The sequence below is a fragment of the Sinohyriopsis cumingii genome, chromosome 17, assembly GCF_028554795.1.
Source record: "Sinohyriopsis cumingii isolate HCF-2022 chromosome 17, ASM2855479v2, whole genome shotgun sequence".
Classification (NCBI taxonomy): domain Eukaryota; kingdom Metazoa; phylum Mollusca; class Bivalvia; order Unionida; family Unionidae; genus Sinohyriopsis; species Sinohyriopsis cumingii.
This window is the reverse complement of record NC_142977.1, coordinates 104,554,886-104,569,822: the sequence shown is the minus strand read 5'-3', so window position 1 is coordinate 104,569,822 and position 14,937 is coordinate 104,554,886. Positions and strand designations below refer to the sequence as shown.

Sequence of the window (14,937 nt, the reverse complement as noted above, 5' to 3'; positions counted from 1 at the left end):
TGTCAAACCATTGTTGTTCTGTGCTTCTACACTTAAAAAGAATATAAGGATATGATTTGGTTGTTGGCATAATCTTTGATTGTTATTTAATGGATGTAATAAACAGATATAGAAAAAAGTTGGCAGATGTTGAAATCATTGTCAGTTACTGTTGAGTCAGCACATTAAACAATTGCATGTTTACATTGGGAAATAAACAGGAAGTACATGATGTCTTTTTAATGCATTTGCCATCTAGCTGTCATGAGCATTGACTCAGAATAGTGATAGGTGACCATTACTTACTGCTGATGTGTTTGCTTTGACTAAGTGTTGAATAGCAAGCTTAGTCTGTTTTACAAAGCAAACATCTAATGACATATAGACTATAGATGTTTGGTTTGATGGTGTCAGGTTTACAGCCATTTTTCAGCACATGAGAGGCTATACTTGTCAGGCAGTATATTTGGTGGAGCAAGAACCCAAAAGAACCACCCACCCATGGGAAGCTACTGGCAAGCTTTCTTTCATACACACATTGGTCATGACTCAAACAGACTTGGACGGAGATGAAAAGTGTGACTGATCTGTTAAGGCATGCACTGTTGACCACTTGGAGACCTGAAGCCCTACATTTTAGATGAGAATCACTTTATGTGTGCCCTTCTAGTGCTGTAAATTTACCACCATGTAATTGTACTACCACTGCATTGAGAAATTTAGAGATACTTAGAGAATATTTGCCCTTATTGAGTGAATAATATATTTCTATGGGGTGGATATTTTTACAAGTGGCAAAGCCACAAATGGAAATATTAGAGTTTTGCACCTGCAAGTTCTTCTTCATACTGTCAGGAGCCAAGAAGCTGATCTGTCACATTTTTTGAGATCATGAAACCAGTTTATTTAACAAGTATAGCAGATAATTCCACGTTGCTGACTTGTGGTTTCTTTCTTGCCCAGATATGGTTGTAATTGACCCTTAACATAAAGATTAATTATGATTGCCACAAGGATAGACTGCATGGGTTTTGTTTAGTGAAGAGACAAAACCATTTATGATAATAATATATTTACTTAAAATTTAAGTTATGTATGGAAATGAATTCAGTCCTATTCAGACATATGCATCTCTTGACACCCATAGCTAAACAGTCATATTTCTCCTTCGAGAACTTTCCCCAATCATATTACATTAGGAATATTCATAGTCATTCTCTGTTTCAGTGCTGGGCCATAGACCTCAGACAGATCTGAGAAGAGTGCTGTCCCTTAGTGACAAGCAAAGAAATCGTTACAGTACATGTGCTAACATCCAGACAAAGAGACTAGAGTTTTTGCTGAGACATTTTGAAGAGGTATGAGAACATGTATTCTTGTCTCAGCTAATCTTTAAGTTAGATAATCTTCTGTGTCAATTTTTAGGTAGCATACCATCACAAATATTTTGAATCAGAACACAAAACACAATGTGTGAGTCGTCTTATAGGAATAGACATTTGTATTTAGAAGAAATATTTCAAAAAATACATAATAAATGACAATGCTTCCTATGTAATCTTTGTTCAGTATGATAGCTATTTATTGAAATGGATTGTTATATGTTTTATATCATTGTACAATATGAGAGGTATTTAAAAAAGTGGAGAGTTATATATGTAATCTGTATAGTACAAGGATTATTTGAGGGTGGAGTGTACAGTATAAGGGTTATTTGTAAGTGGAGTGTTATATTATGTAACCTTAGTACAGTATGAGGGGTACTTGAAAAGTGGAGTGTTATATATGTAATCTTTGTTTTGTATAAGGGTTATTTGAAAGTGGAGTGTTATATATGTAATCTTAGTACAGTATGAGAGGTACTTGAAAAGTGGAGTGTTATATATGTAACCTTTGTACAGTATAAGGGTTATTTGAAAAGTGGATTTTTTATATGTAACCTTTGTACAGTATGAGGGGTATCTGAAAAGTGCAGTGTTATATATGTAATCTTTGTTTTGTATAAGGGTTATTTGAAAGTGGAGTGTTATATATGTAATCTTTATGCAGTTTGAGGGGTATTTGAAAAGTGGAGTGTTATATTATGTAACCTTTGTTGAGTATGAGGGGTACTTGAAAAGTGGAGTGTTGTATTATGTAACCTTTGTTGAGTATGAGGGGTATTTGAAAAGTGGAGTGTTGTATTATGTAACCTTTGTTGAGTATGAGGGGTATTTGAAAAGTGGAGTGTTATATTATGTAACCTTTGTTGAGTATGAGGGGTATTTGAAAGTGGAGTGTTGTATTATGTATTCTTTGTACAATATTAGGAGTATCTGAAAAGTGGAGTGTTATGTAATCTTTGTTTGATAAATTGGAGTATTATTCAAAACAGACATATTTTAAGACTAAAGAAATTCAAAAGAATAAAAAAGGAATAAATCACATGGGCATGGGCCTTTTTGTAGCAGCTATTAGAATTGAAATAAAAATGGCACCACATGTTTATAAGGATTTTTGAATTAATCAGGTCTGTAATTTTGAATATTACAAAATTTGATTTGTGGAGGAAGTGTTTTATCAGAGGCTTCTTGTTTCACATCAACAATCTGCCTATCCCTCTCCATATTAAGGGAGCTGTAGTGGGCAAGTGGTAAATGTGTTGACTCACAGCATGTATGTTGCAGTTCAAATCCTACTCAGACCACCCTGCTTTTGGCAGCCATGGTGTGTCTGGGGGTAAGGCACTAACCCCTATTACATTGGCAATAAATAGCCTTTCATGTACTGACATGCTGTTAATATAAATCAACCAGTTCATTGATGGGGTCTTTTCCATACAAATTAAATTTTTGTTGATTCTGTTGTTGCTTCAGATGATGAAATTAAAAGACCCAGCAGACCAACCTGCTGGCCATAATTTCTCTGTATCAATAATAAGACCTGTTTCCCAGTCCATGAAGTTTTAGTATGAACATAAAGGTCAATTTTTTCACCAAAAGCACAAAAAAATACCCATGAAAATAAATGAATTCATAATACTTTTAATTGCCATCCACACAGGGATCCTGTCAGATGTCCGTAAACATTGGCTGGGAAGGAGGTGTCTTGGTTCAGACCTGTGGTCACTACCTCCACCTAGACTGCCACAGTTCCTACATGACATCCCTCAGAGTAAGTATTTCTTAAATACTTATGCTTCCTTGGTTTAAAATTTGAAATAAAGGGAAGGTGAAAAGGAGATTAAAGTCTGAAGCAGATTACTTTTGGCTTATGAGACCACTGTCCATCTCTGTTCCCATAGTATGAAAGAACTCAGAGTGTGTTACTAGTCCAGGATGGGTGCTCCAGTCCACTTTGTATTATCGATAGTTAAATGTATGGGCATAGTATGGGACTTGACACTAAACAGCATACTGTTTGTCACCATTTTGGAATCATGATTGTGCATTGTTCTGATCTTACATATATTAGTGATTTTATTAAAAATTTGTGATACATCATTGGAAAATTTAGCAATCACACAGAACTGCACCATCTTTAAAATTTCATTGAACATTTCTCCATAGTTTGCTACCATTTAGATTAAGCCCTGACTTTCAGCAAAAACACCTTGAGTTTGTTTCTTACTACTTTGCAGTATATCTTGAAGGTGATTTTTGATAAGATAAACATGTACATAAATAATAAAAAACCAATAGCAGAAGAAAAAAAATTGCATGTGCAATATACAGATCAGTGTTACAGTATATTCTTCTGATTATTGTCATATTTCTAGGCCTGGATAACACAGTGGTAATACCTTTTGCTTTGCATCACTCTTTTCATGTGTTAGATCCCTGGGTCTGACAGTTGCAATTCAACCACTGTAGGGTCACTCACCCATGTCTGTGGTGACCCTATGGCTTGTAGTTTCCTGCACTTCAGAGATCCTATTATGGCAACTTCTGAGTAATATTGAGTATTTTTTTTATAAGCTGTGAACTTACAGAAGAATCCTCTTAAAACCAGACAACATAGGAATAAAACTAAACTTACTCTTTTTCAATATTACAGACCGCACATAACACTCAGAATCTGCAGGTGAGCAAGGGAGAGTACTCCTGTCCACTCTGTCTCCAGCTGGCCAACTCAGTGGTCCCCATACTACCAGAGGAGAACAAGTTCACCCTCACTAGACCAGTTTCGCGTGACCACATTCAGATGGTACTGGACATTGCTGAAATGATGGTCAAGAGGCCAATCACACCAGTAAGAAAATTTTAACCAAAACATTTTGTTGATATTAACTTTAGGAATTCTGAAATAACCAACCTTGGTTTGGCAGTGGTCAAGATATACACAGTTGGCCATGAAATTAAATTTCATTTCCAAACCAAAGAGAAATATAAAACTTGGTAATAATTAAAATGTGTGGTATAGGCATTTGTAGTTAATTTTCTCATGCCTCAGTTTTTGTTGAGTTCCAGTGTTATAGTTCCTCTTTGGTCTTTCTTTTCCAGTCAATATTTGCCAGACATTTTATCTGTCTCTTAGTAAATATCCAACATGGTAGTTCATCTCCTTGTCTTTCTCTCTGATTGTTAGGAGCTTTGTGTCTGTATAATTTTATTTATACGTGGCTCTCTCCATTGTTTTTAGTCTTGTTGTTTTCTTTCTCTCTGTTAGGCTGTCGTTGCCTCGCACTTTGTTCTGACTCTTTGGCATTTCTTCCTTTGTGTGTCTAATTCTACCACTATTTCTCTTATTTCTGGATCTGACTCATCTGTTTTTATTATCTATCTTTACTTTGGCAACATATACAGTACTTGAAAATATCCTTTGAATGTTTGGTATGAAGTAGTTATAGTCTCTATAAAAGTAACTCATTAAAATTGCTCAAGATTGCAATATAACAATTTGTTTAGGTGTTAATTTTCAAATTTTGCTCTCCTATAAATGGTACATTCTGCTTGCAGAATGGCTATTATGGAGTTTGATCAGAATCAAGACAATTTTCATTGCATTTTAGGAGTCCTGTTAATATGTCAGATTCATTTTCAATAAAACATTTTTTTCTTTTTAAGAGATCTGCATCAGTAACAAAAGCTATGGGAGCCATGATGGAAGATTTAACAAATGCCACCTACGGACAGTACAAGACATTCACACGATCCCAGACTTCAGAGAGTGTACTACTATTTGTTTGCTCCGTAGCCAGGTGAGGCACTGAAAATAGTTGCTGATTCTAATTCAGCCAAATTAACCTGTTAGTTCAGTGTTGCATTGGATCACTTGTTGGCCTAAGTGGTTTGAGCATCAGCCTCGGATGTGGGAGGTCAGAGGTTCAAACCCTAGCTGAGTCATACCAGAGACTTATAAAAATGGTACTAGCAGCAGCCTCGCTAGGTGCTCAGCATCAAGAAGTTAGTGTTTGAACTGGTTAAATCTGGTGTCAGGATAATGTGCCTGGGTGGGAAATGATGCTACATGACTGTGGCATGATGCTCCACTGCTAGACATCACACACAGAATCTTGCATTGAATATTCATTGGGCTGTCCAAAAATAAAATGGGGGTGGGGAAGGAGCAGATGGCATGTTTCTCAAAGACACACACACACAGAGAATCTTGCATTGAATATTCATTTCACTGTCCAAAAATAAAATGGGGGTGGGGAAGGAGCAGATGGCATGTTTCTCAAAGACACACACACACACACACACACACACACAGAATCTTGCATTGAATATTCATTAGGTTGTCCAGAAATAAAATGGGGGTGGGGAAGGAGCAGATGGCTTGTTTCTCAAAGACACACACACACACACACAGAATATTGCATTGAATATTCATTAGGCTGTTCAAAAATAAAATGGGGGTGGGGAAGGAGCAGATCGCATGTTTCTCAAAGACCCTAAAGTCCATTATAATTGGATTGATCAACACAAAATAACTGGGTTATTCTGAATTGCATGCCAAAGTCTGTATACCCATGGTTGAAAAAGATTTGACTTTGAGATGAAGCATTTCACTAATATATGCTTCGTCAGCCATCTAATTATGTGTGTCTAACTTGTAAAAACCTAGTTCTCCGCAGCACGGCAGCAGTGATTGGTTCACAAAACAAAGGAACTTACTGAAATTTGCAGGATTAACACATGACATGAATGGAAATAAACAGAAGGTCAGGGCATCTTTTGTTGATATGTGTTTTATGGGAAGTTAATACTGTTTGGGCTATGGTCTTATGTAATGAGAAATAACTGCATTCTGATTTCCATATCTTTTTTCTGAAACGCTCATTAGAACCAGTTCCCCAAATAGTAAGTGTTATATTGCTCACATCTTGTATAGATGTAATTGACAAATTATTTTGTTGATAATAAGCATGTATAATCCACACTTATATCCCTATTTTGGGGACTCCAACATATTCTTTGCAGGTGACATACAGTGTCGACCATGTCCATCTGTCCATCCCATCACAGCTTGTCATTTTATGTCACATCATGTTCATTACAAAGTTTGTTTTCACGCAGTCTCTTTCAGCGCACTTTGTGGATTTGTTGGTTTTAAGATCTTTTAGATCATTATTGCCTATATCATACCAAGGAAATGGGAGTTAAGTGTTTTTACCAGTGACACACTGAAAGGCAAACCCAGGCTGGCCTGGGTGGGTATTGAATGGCACAGTCCATGGATTATGAGGCACATGTGATATTAGCTTAGCTATTGCAAATCCCATCTATAGAGTGGTGTCACTGTACATTTTTGCATCATCTATGTTTTGTACAGGTAAGTTTCCTGTGCTTTCTGTTGGAACAGATCATTATATATATATATATAAAATTTTGTTTTCTACAGGACTAATCTAGAGATAGAACTATTACAGAGGGGTGGAGATTTGAGTAAACAGACATCATGTTCAAGAAAACCCTGCTTTTGTAAGTCCTTTTACCTAAAGCATTAATCTTGTTAGAAACTGTGTAACTGGCATAGTCCAATTTTTAGATATCAGGACTGATTTACCTATTTTGCTTTAAATCAAGTTCTGTTGTTTTTTATATTGTTTTTGAAGCATACAGCATTTCTGTATTGGAACTTGTGTGTAGTTTAACTGTATTATCAAATACTGGAGGAATTGGACTGTGAAGGGGATGAGACGCCTTTTGAAGTGGGCTGTTCATTGTCAAATACTTAGCTGTCTACCCTGACTAGTTACATCATTCCTATTATAACTCAAAAGAGGGGATGGATTTTGGGATGTGAGAATCAGTGCTGCATGTATTATTTACCAAAATGCAGCTTCTAAAACCCAGCAATAGCTCATTCAATCGGTGTCAGCTGATCAGAATTCTTAGCTGTTCTTGTAGATAGCAGCTTATTTGTGTCAGTAAGCAGTACCCTTGCATAAACTTCATGCTCTACATTGCAGAATCAATATCTGAGATCTAGAAATTCTCTAGCCTTTTTGTCAAACAATCAACATTCAGCAACAAATTTATAAGTCTTTTATAAATGGTTGATAACATTTATGTGAAACCTAGCTATATTTTTTACTTACCTAATTTTGAACAGTCAGAATACCAACAAATACAGTTTCTCCTTATTGGTTCTCACAAATTTGTACAAGGCCCTGGATGCATTTTAAATTTTTTAACCAGATTTCAAAAATGTAGGTTTAATTTAAAGATTTTGAAAATATGCTAAGATGTTAGCTTTAAAAGAAAAAAAAAGATCTACTTCATGGTATATAACACATCCTCCTTTTACAAGCCATAGAGCAGATGAAAAAATACTTGCTATGCAAGGAAGGTTTGTGTTTAATGGAGTTACAGTTTACGTGTGGGTTTAAAATGGTACTGAAAGTTAACTTTTTTTGTCTTGGTGCTACAGTTCTTGTTCGTAACCGTGACTTTCAGTGTGTGGTGAACAATTATCCTCTGTGGGAACAAAAACAACCAAACAAAGCTAAGCCATTAAAGCCATTCATTCAAAAACCCCCAAAATAAGTCCTTTTTTCAAAAACCACAAAATTGTACACCCCAAAAAATAATTCATGGTATTTGCTAAAATCAGATAATGGCATACTGGCCAGTTATGAGAGGTTACTCTTGATAGCATATTTTTGTAATGTTTATTTAAGTAACATTAATTGTTCACTCCACCTTTATTTCAGTGTATCTTTATTTTCTTGTGCCTTTATTTCAGTGCCATTGTTGCATGTGCTGGGCATGCATAGTAAGATTCTGACAACCAAGCCATACACAGACATCTGGTCTCACTTGACAGGAATTCCATGCACAGATGAGTCAACCAGGTTAGATGGGTGACTTGTATGGTATACACACAGTTTTCAGAATAATAATTTCTCCTTGGAATACCTTCCCAGATCACATTGACTTTAGGAATATAAGCCTGCTACGTTCCGAATCCAGCCTAATAAAAGACGAAAAATCATCTTTTCTGTAGCAGATAAACAAAGGGCAATAACTCCTGTCCATTAGTTCCCCTTGCTGCTGCTTGGTATTTCGCTGTAATACAGCCAACATTGTACAAAGATACCTCCTGTCAATCAGGGCTAATATTGATGTGAATTTTAACCATCCATCCAAAAATTTGGATTTATATAGTGAATTAATCATTTCTCTACAAGTTGTGAACATTAATTTTGAATTTTTTTCCAGTACTTATGTGAATTTATCATCACTCTAACTTTGTCTATTTAGTCAGCATGGCACAATCTGCTATTGTTGATATATGTTGTGATTCATGGTTTTCCGCAAACTGCCTATTTGTTCACTTCCCATTTAGTTACTGGTGTTGTTTTAGTGACCTATTAATATGCTGCATTGTTAATTGTTGTTTTTGGTGTTTTATTTTGTGTTGTAGTTTTGTGAAACCTGTTGATGAAGTGTAATAAATGCAACACATTTAAGGCCAAGGAAGAATCATGACATGATTCTAATGGATCCACCCTTTTAATAAAATATCACCATCCTGAGCCTTCCACAATCATTCAGCTTGCCAAGTATGTCATCTAGCCATCTCAATTTGAGGGATCTTACTGAAAGATCCATCCATCTCTCCAGGCTTACGGCTTCATCTTTCTACAATTACAGAGATCCTAATGATTGATTTGTCCATCTCTCCTGGTCTACAGCTTCGTCTTTCTACAATTAACAGAGATCTTAATGATAGGTCCATCTGTCCTACCATTCTAGATCTCAATACAATTACAGTTACGCTTATCTTAGTGATTGATCCATCTGTCTTGTCATTCCTCTGACTTTATCACTCTAGAATTACAGAGAACTTAATGATAGATCAGTCTATTTTAAGATATCTATGGTTACATACGATTATGTGGATTTTAATGATAGATCCATCCATCCATCCATCCAGGGCCCATGGTACAGTCAGTACCAGCACCAATCAGATCACCTTCTGTGCACCTGAAAAATATGCCAACCATATTCTTGGTAAAACAGTTATCTATATGGTGGTTACCAGGGTTCCCACGCTACTGGGAAAGCAGGTAAAAGTCGGGAAAGCCATGAAAAGTCCTAGAATTTTGCAGACATTGAGGAAAGTCTGGAAAAACCTGGGATTTTTCTGCCACCACTTGACAGAAACAATTACGCACATGAGTCCTAGCTGAACTGATCATAAGTTAAGTTATTCAAGTTCTGACCAGAATATTCAGAGGATGCAGTGTTGTTTGGGGGAAAAAATTCCTTCTATTTGTGGAAAAAATGGAAGAAGTTTAGAGGCAGGAAGCTGAAGAACTTTCCCTCCAACTTGCCACCCCACATGTATCATCATTTTAAACATAGCTGTCTCAACAGCACTAGGGTTGTTAAGTGAAACATTTTTCATCCCAAGTGCCAGCAGACAACAGATAAACCAGTCTAGGAGGCACGCTTAGAGGGGAGGTAAGAAACCCAGTTTTTCCATATCTAAGCCCCTGTCTCCCACCCTGACTTACCTCCCCTGTCACATACAGACAGTCTTCTGGTGGTTGTCAGACTTGTGCCATTTCAGTCATGTTGGATAAACCTATTTCTGCAAAACAAATGGGTGATCCAAGTCATTTTGTTAGGGCCTTCAGATTTCACTTATCCAAACCTCCTCTTTCTCTCCCTGATCATGACAAGGATGACACTGTTAAGTAGGAGATACAATCACTCATTGACAAATTTGCGGTGGAGATTATGTGAAAACCACAATTTCTGGGATTCTATTTACAGCTGTTCCTTATCATAAGGTCAAAAGCAGAACATAGACTAGAGTCCCGTAAATTCATTCATTCCTTCAAGATAGAGACAGAGAGGTCTGTATGGCTCTGCATCCATTGGGATGAGTACGCCATCATTCTTTATCTCACCAATGCCTACTTTCATGTCCCTATTCACTTGGCTTTGTGAAAGTTTCTTTGGTTTGCTTACCATCACAGAGTTAACATTTTTCAAGTTCTTTTGTTCGATCTTATTATCAGCCCCAGGAACTTTACCAAAATTATGGATTGTGTTGTCACCCAGTTCTGGTTGACTTTCTCTACAGCAATGGCGGTGTATCTTTGATGATCTCCAAGAAGAACATATGGTGGGTTATGTACTTAAGGGCAGAAACAGTCTCTTATCCCTTTTGAATCATCATGGTTTTCTCATGGCTAGTAAAAGTCTGACCATCATACCATCATAGTGTTTTGTCCACCTGCTTGTGAAGTTTATAACCAATCTCACAATTGTTCATCTTCTTCATGTCCACATCGTAAAGATCATTGAACTCCTAGAGTCCATTTCCAATAGGACTTGGTTTTCAGCAAGTGTTCTTGTTACTTTTTGGGTGTTGAATGCAACAGCTGCCTATATATGCATGCATTACAAATGACTGCTGGCTCAGTGATGCCCTTTTTCCAGTCCACTCAACCAAAAGGTCAGTATCACCAATGAGGTATGATGATAATTCCTGTCATTTATGCAACCATAGTTGCCTCATTCATAACAAGAAATTTCTCTGAAGAAGGCCCAACTGGAAGTGATCATATGTACAGATGCCATTCCTGGAACCCACTGGTAGCTGGACTTTGATATGGCCAGCAGCAAATGTGAATCAGGGGAACTTCCTCTTTGCATCAACCTCCTCTAAATAATGGCCATCACAATTGCCTGACTCTGCAGGAGGTCGGTCCTGATTGTGTCAGACATCTCCATAGTGGAGACTTGCCTCCATAAAACTGTGTGTGCTGGTTTGTCAGTTTCTTCGTTGGTGCTGCCAGCTTAAGATCAATGTACAAATCAGACACATTCCTGGCAGATTCAGTATCCTGGCTGATGTTCTCTCCAGAAAGGGTCAGGTTATTCAGGGCTGTTCCATTTAAACATACATGGTACCCAGGGAAGGCAGGTTTTTAAAAATATATGCCAGATTACTTTGATTTAAAAGAGTTCATATTAAAATGATAAGAAAAGTCTAAATTGCATCTGTGGGTGAGTACCCCACTTTAAAAGTGCCTTCCTGGGTCCCATGTATGTTTTAATGGAACAGCTCTCATTAGGAATAATCCCTTCATTGATCATTTTTTAGTCATATTTGTATACTTTGGGAGCATCCGAGGTAATTTATGCAACAAGGTAGAACCATAATTGTCTTACTTTGTCTTACTGGTTATGGATCCAGAAGTTTGGGCAGAGGAGGTCTCAAATTACTAATTCAGTTCTCAAAGTAAACCTATGCAAACACGATGATATTAAAAATTCAACTTTAAATTTCTGTCAGTGCTCATGATCAAACCTGTATTTATCAGTATAGATGATGACAGCTTCTATTTAGAGAAAAGTATATGAGGTGCGGCATTTTCTGGACCTACATGTGTTTGAAACCTGCATTCAGTTCCGCAACAAAGAGTCAGGTGCTGATTTTAGTAATGAGTGTTCCAAGCTCAAGACTGTTAAAGGACTGAAATTCCATCAATAAAACAATGTCTCTATTTTTTCAGTTACAACCAGGATAAGCTCTCAAAAGATTCTTTTTCCTGCAAAATAACTTCTTGTCAACCAATCCTGGCCACCCAAACCCATATATATTCTATTTTATGTTCACCCATTTCTCCATACAATTAGTACAGTGTGTCCAATGTGCACTGTCAGTTGGGCGGGGTTATGAGCCTTTGCTTACACCCACCAAAAATAATACAGAAAATAATGTGTAAGAATTCCAAGATAATTCTGATTGCCCCTCTCAGATGAGCCAAGTTCTGGGTCAACAGTCTACTCAATCTAGCGATAGACCTACCCAGAAAAATATAGCCAAACTGAATCTTCTTAATCAAGAATTTTTGCAGGTGTTCCACAATTGCCCAGGTTTTTTCATTCTGCTTCATTTCTGGCTCTTGCCTGGACAGCCTTGTGAGAGAAGAATTCATACCTTCAGTTTGTGAAAAAAATCTTAGGAACAAGAAGACCCAGTCTTGTGTCTTAACATGGCTCAGTTCAGATAAATTTGAGCTGTTAACCCTGACCTAGCTAAAGTTGTTGTCATGCAAAGCTATTTTGTTTCTATCTTTAGCTTTGGCATGCAGGGTAAGTGAGTTACATGCTCGTTCAGTTGGCCCAAACTATCTTCAGTTCAGATAGGATGAAACATTGATACGCATGACACAACCAAACATTTTAGCCAAGAACTGATTACCATCAGTGGGCAGTCAGAGAGTGATGTGTTTCCTTCCATCTTTATATAAGTTGAATACAGCAACCAGGCAAGATCCTGTCCATGCCGTCACAGACAAGTTGTGGCAACTGCAAAGAACTTTCTCTTCAGGAAAGCAGGATATCACCTCTCAAGCACAATCTTCATGGTTTAAGTGGGTTAAACACTCTGTATACTCAAAGTTTTCAAAGAGCAGAGTAACCAGATGAAGATTTCAGCTTATAAAATTAGAATTATTTCTGCAAGCCTCACATAAGATAGCAATGTTTCGATCCAGGACATCATAGAAGCTGTTGGCTGACATGCAGAGTCTACGTCCTTGAGTTTTTATCTCTATGATTTAGTTCCACAGAGACCTGAATCTGTGACTGTGGCCCAGATGACCCGAAGACCCAATTAAATCAACACAGCCTCTGAACATCACTAGATGTACCAGTGAATTTTATCAGTAAGAATATTTCAGTAATCATATTCTTAACATAATTTAGCATTCACAGCTCATGTGACCATAGGCTGTGTAGCTTTAAGTAAGAGAATGGATTATCATTCACATAGGGAACCCAATTTTTCTTCCCATGAAGGATGCCAGAGGTAAAGGAAGGATGCTCATCATTCCTTCCTATTTTCCTAATATCAGGAAATGTAATAAAATGAAGTAAATCATGTTTTTCTGATACTAATTACAAAATTAAATTACTTAAACACCATCTCAGCCACCCAGCTATGTGATCATCCTTGTGGTATTTCTCTTAGTTTAAAAATTAGTGATACACCTAACGGTGGCAAAGGGAGGTAATGGACAAGAGTTGATGCCCTTTGTCTCTATGATATAGATGGAAAAGACAAATGTTTGGATCTTAATAGGTAGCAGGCTTATATTCCTAATGTTAACATGATCAAGTTAGTAGTCTTTGAGAAATGTAATTTACTAAAAAAAATTGTTTTTATATGTAAATTTAGAATACAAACTTTATTTGGGGAAATTAAATGATGCTTGAATACAAACCATCATACAATAAACCAACATTATTTGTAGCTAATAAATTTTAGTGTTTCCCAGTATGAAACTATTTTACTGCAATTATAGTTTTTTGAGCAGCTGCTTTCCTTACTTCCATTTTTTTTAAAAAATAGAGCAATTTTATAAATGCTGCATTGCAGATCTAGGTCTATGCAGTTAGGAATAATCAGTAGAATTAACAACATACACTCTGATCTGTTGCGCATTTTTTGACAGCAGATCAGGGTCTGTGTTGTTTGGAGTTATACCTGGTATATAAGCAAGTATATACAGTACATATGTAAGCAGGAGAGAGTGGATTTACCTTAAGGGATAATTATTTTAAACTGTGTGAAAATTAAATCATAAAGTTCTACATTAATTAACATAAATGCATTTGTCATTTATGCAATGCTGAAGCTGTAAGTACAGTGAAACTTGTCTTCAGAGACCACTGTTATGAGACCACCTATTTTGAGAGACCATTATTTTTTTGGCAGAAGGAATGGTCTTTCATGACAGGTTCTACTGTATTAATATTTAAAATTATTTCAAGATCATGTGATGTACTTGAGTAATTTGAATGCACCAGAATTCATTTTATTAGGGAACAACTACCCAATTTTTACTCAGAAATTCACAAAATCCTTCCAACAATAATTAATAATGATTAATATAACCTTGGCCTATTTTCTTACTTTTATTCTAATTCATTGGTCAAGCTGTATATGAAAGTCATCACCTTGTCTACTCTTGTGCCTTCTCTTACATTCATATGATGTATCAAGGGTATTTTCTATGTGCTGCTTATTTTCAATAATGTTTACTTTTCCTTCTTGGTGCTGTGTATTTTCAATAATGTTTACTTGTCCTTTCTATGTGATGCTTATTTTCACAAAGTTTTACATGTCCTTTCTATGTGCTGCCTAATTTTCCTATTGTTTACTTTTTCTTTCTATAGACTGTTTAATTTCACTAATTTGTCATTTCTATGGGATGCTTATTTTTACTCATTTTTACTTGTCCTTTGTACTACTTATTTTCACAAAGTTTTACTTGTCCTTTCTATGTGCTTCCCATTTTTACTCTTTTTACTTTTTCTTTCTATGGACTGCTTAATTTCACTAATTTGTCTTTTCTGTAATTTCACTAATTTGTCCTTTCTATAATTTCACTAATTTGTCCTTTCTGTAGGATGCTTTCTGGTTATTTTCACTTAATTTTTACTTGTCCTTTCTATGAGTTGCTTTTTTCACTCATTTTTACTTGTCCTTTCTATGGACTGT

The 14,937-nt window shown here is 36.3% G+C and overlaps 1 protein-coding gene across 1 annotated transcript in view; it reads left to right on the top strand.

Moving 5' to 3' along the window:
* LOC149779599 (E3 ubiquitin-protein ligase ubr3-like) overlaps positions 1-14,937 on the top strand; it is a 126,458-nt gene that overhangs the window by 73,603 nt on the left and 37,918 nt on the right. The window contains exons 24-29 of the mRNA XM_089940369.1: positions 1,207-1,337; positions 3,022-3,132; positions 4,015-4,209; positions 5,025-5,158; positions 6,805-6,884; positions 8,152-8,260. Coding sequence (XP_089796495.1) covers positions 1,207-1,337; positions 3,022-3,132; positions 4,015-4,209; positions 5,025-5,158; positions 6,805-6,884; positions 8,152-8,260 — 760 coding nt within the window. The remainder of the gene's footprint in view (positions 1-1,206; positions 1,338-3,021; positions 3,133-4,014; positions 4,210-5,024; positions 5,159-6,804; positions 6,885-8,151; positions 8,261-14,937) is intronic.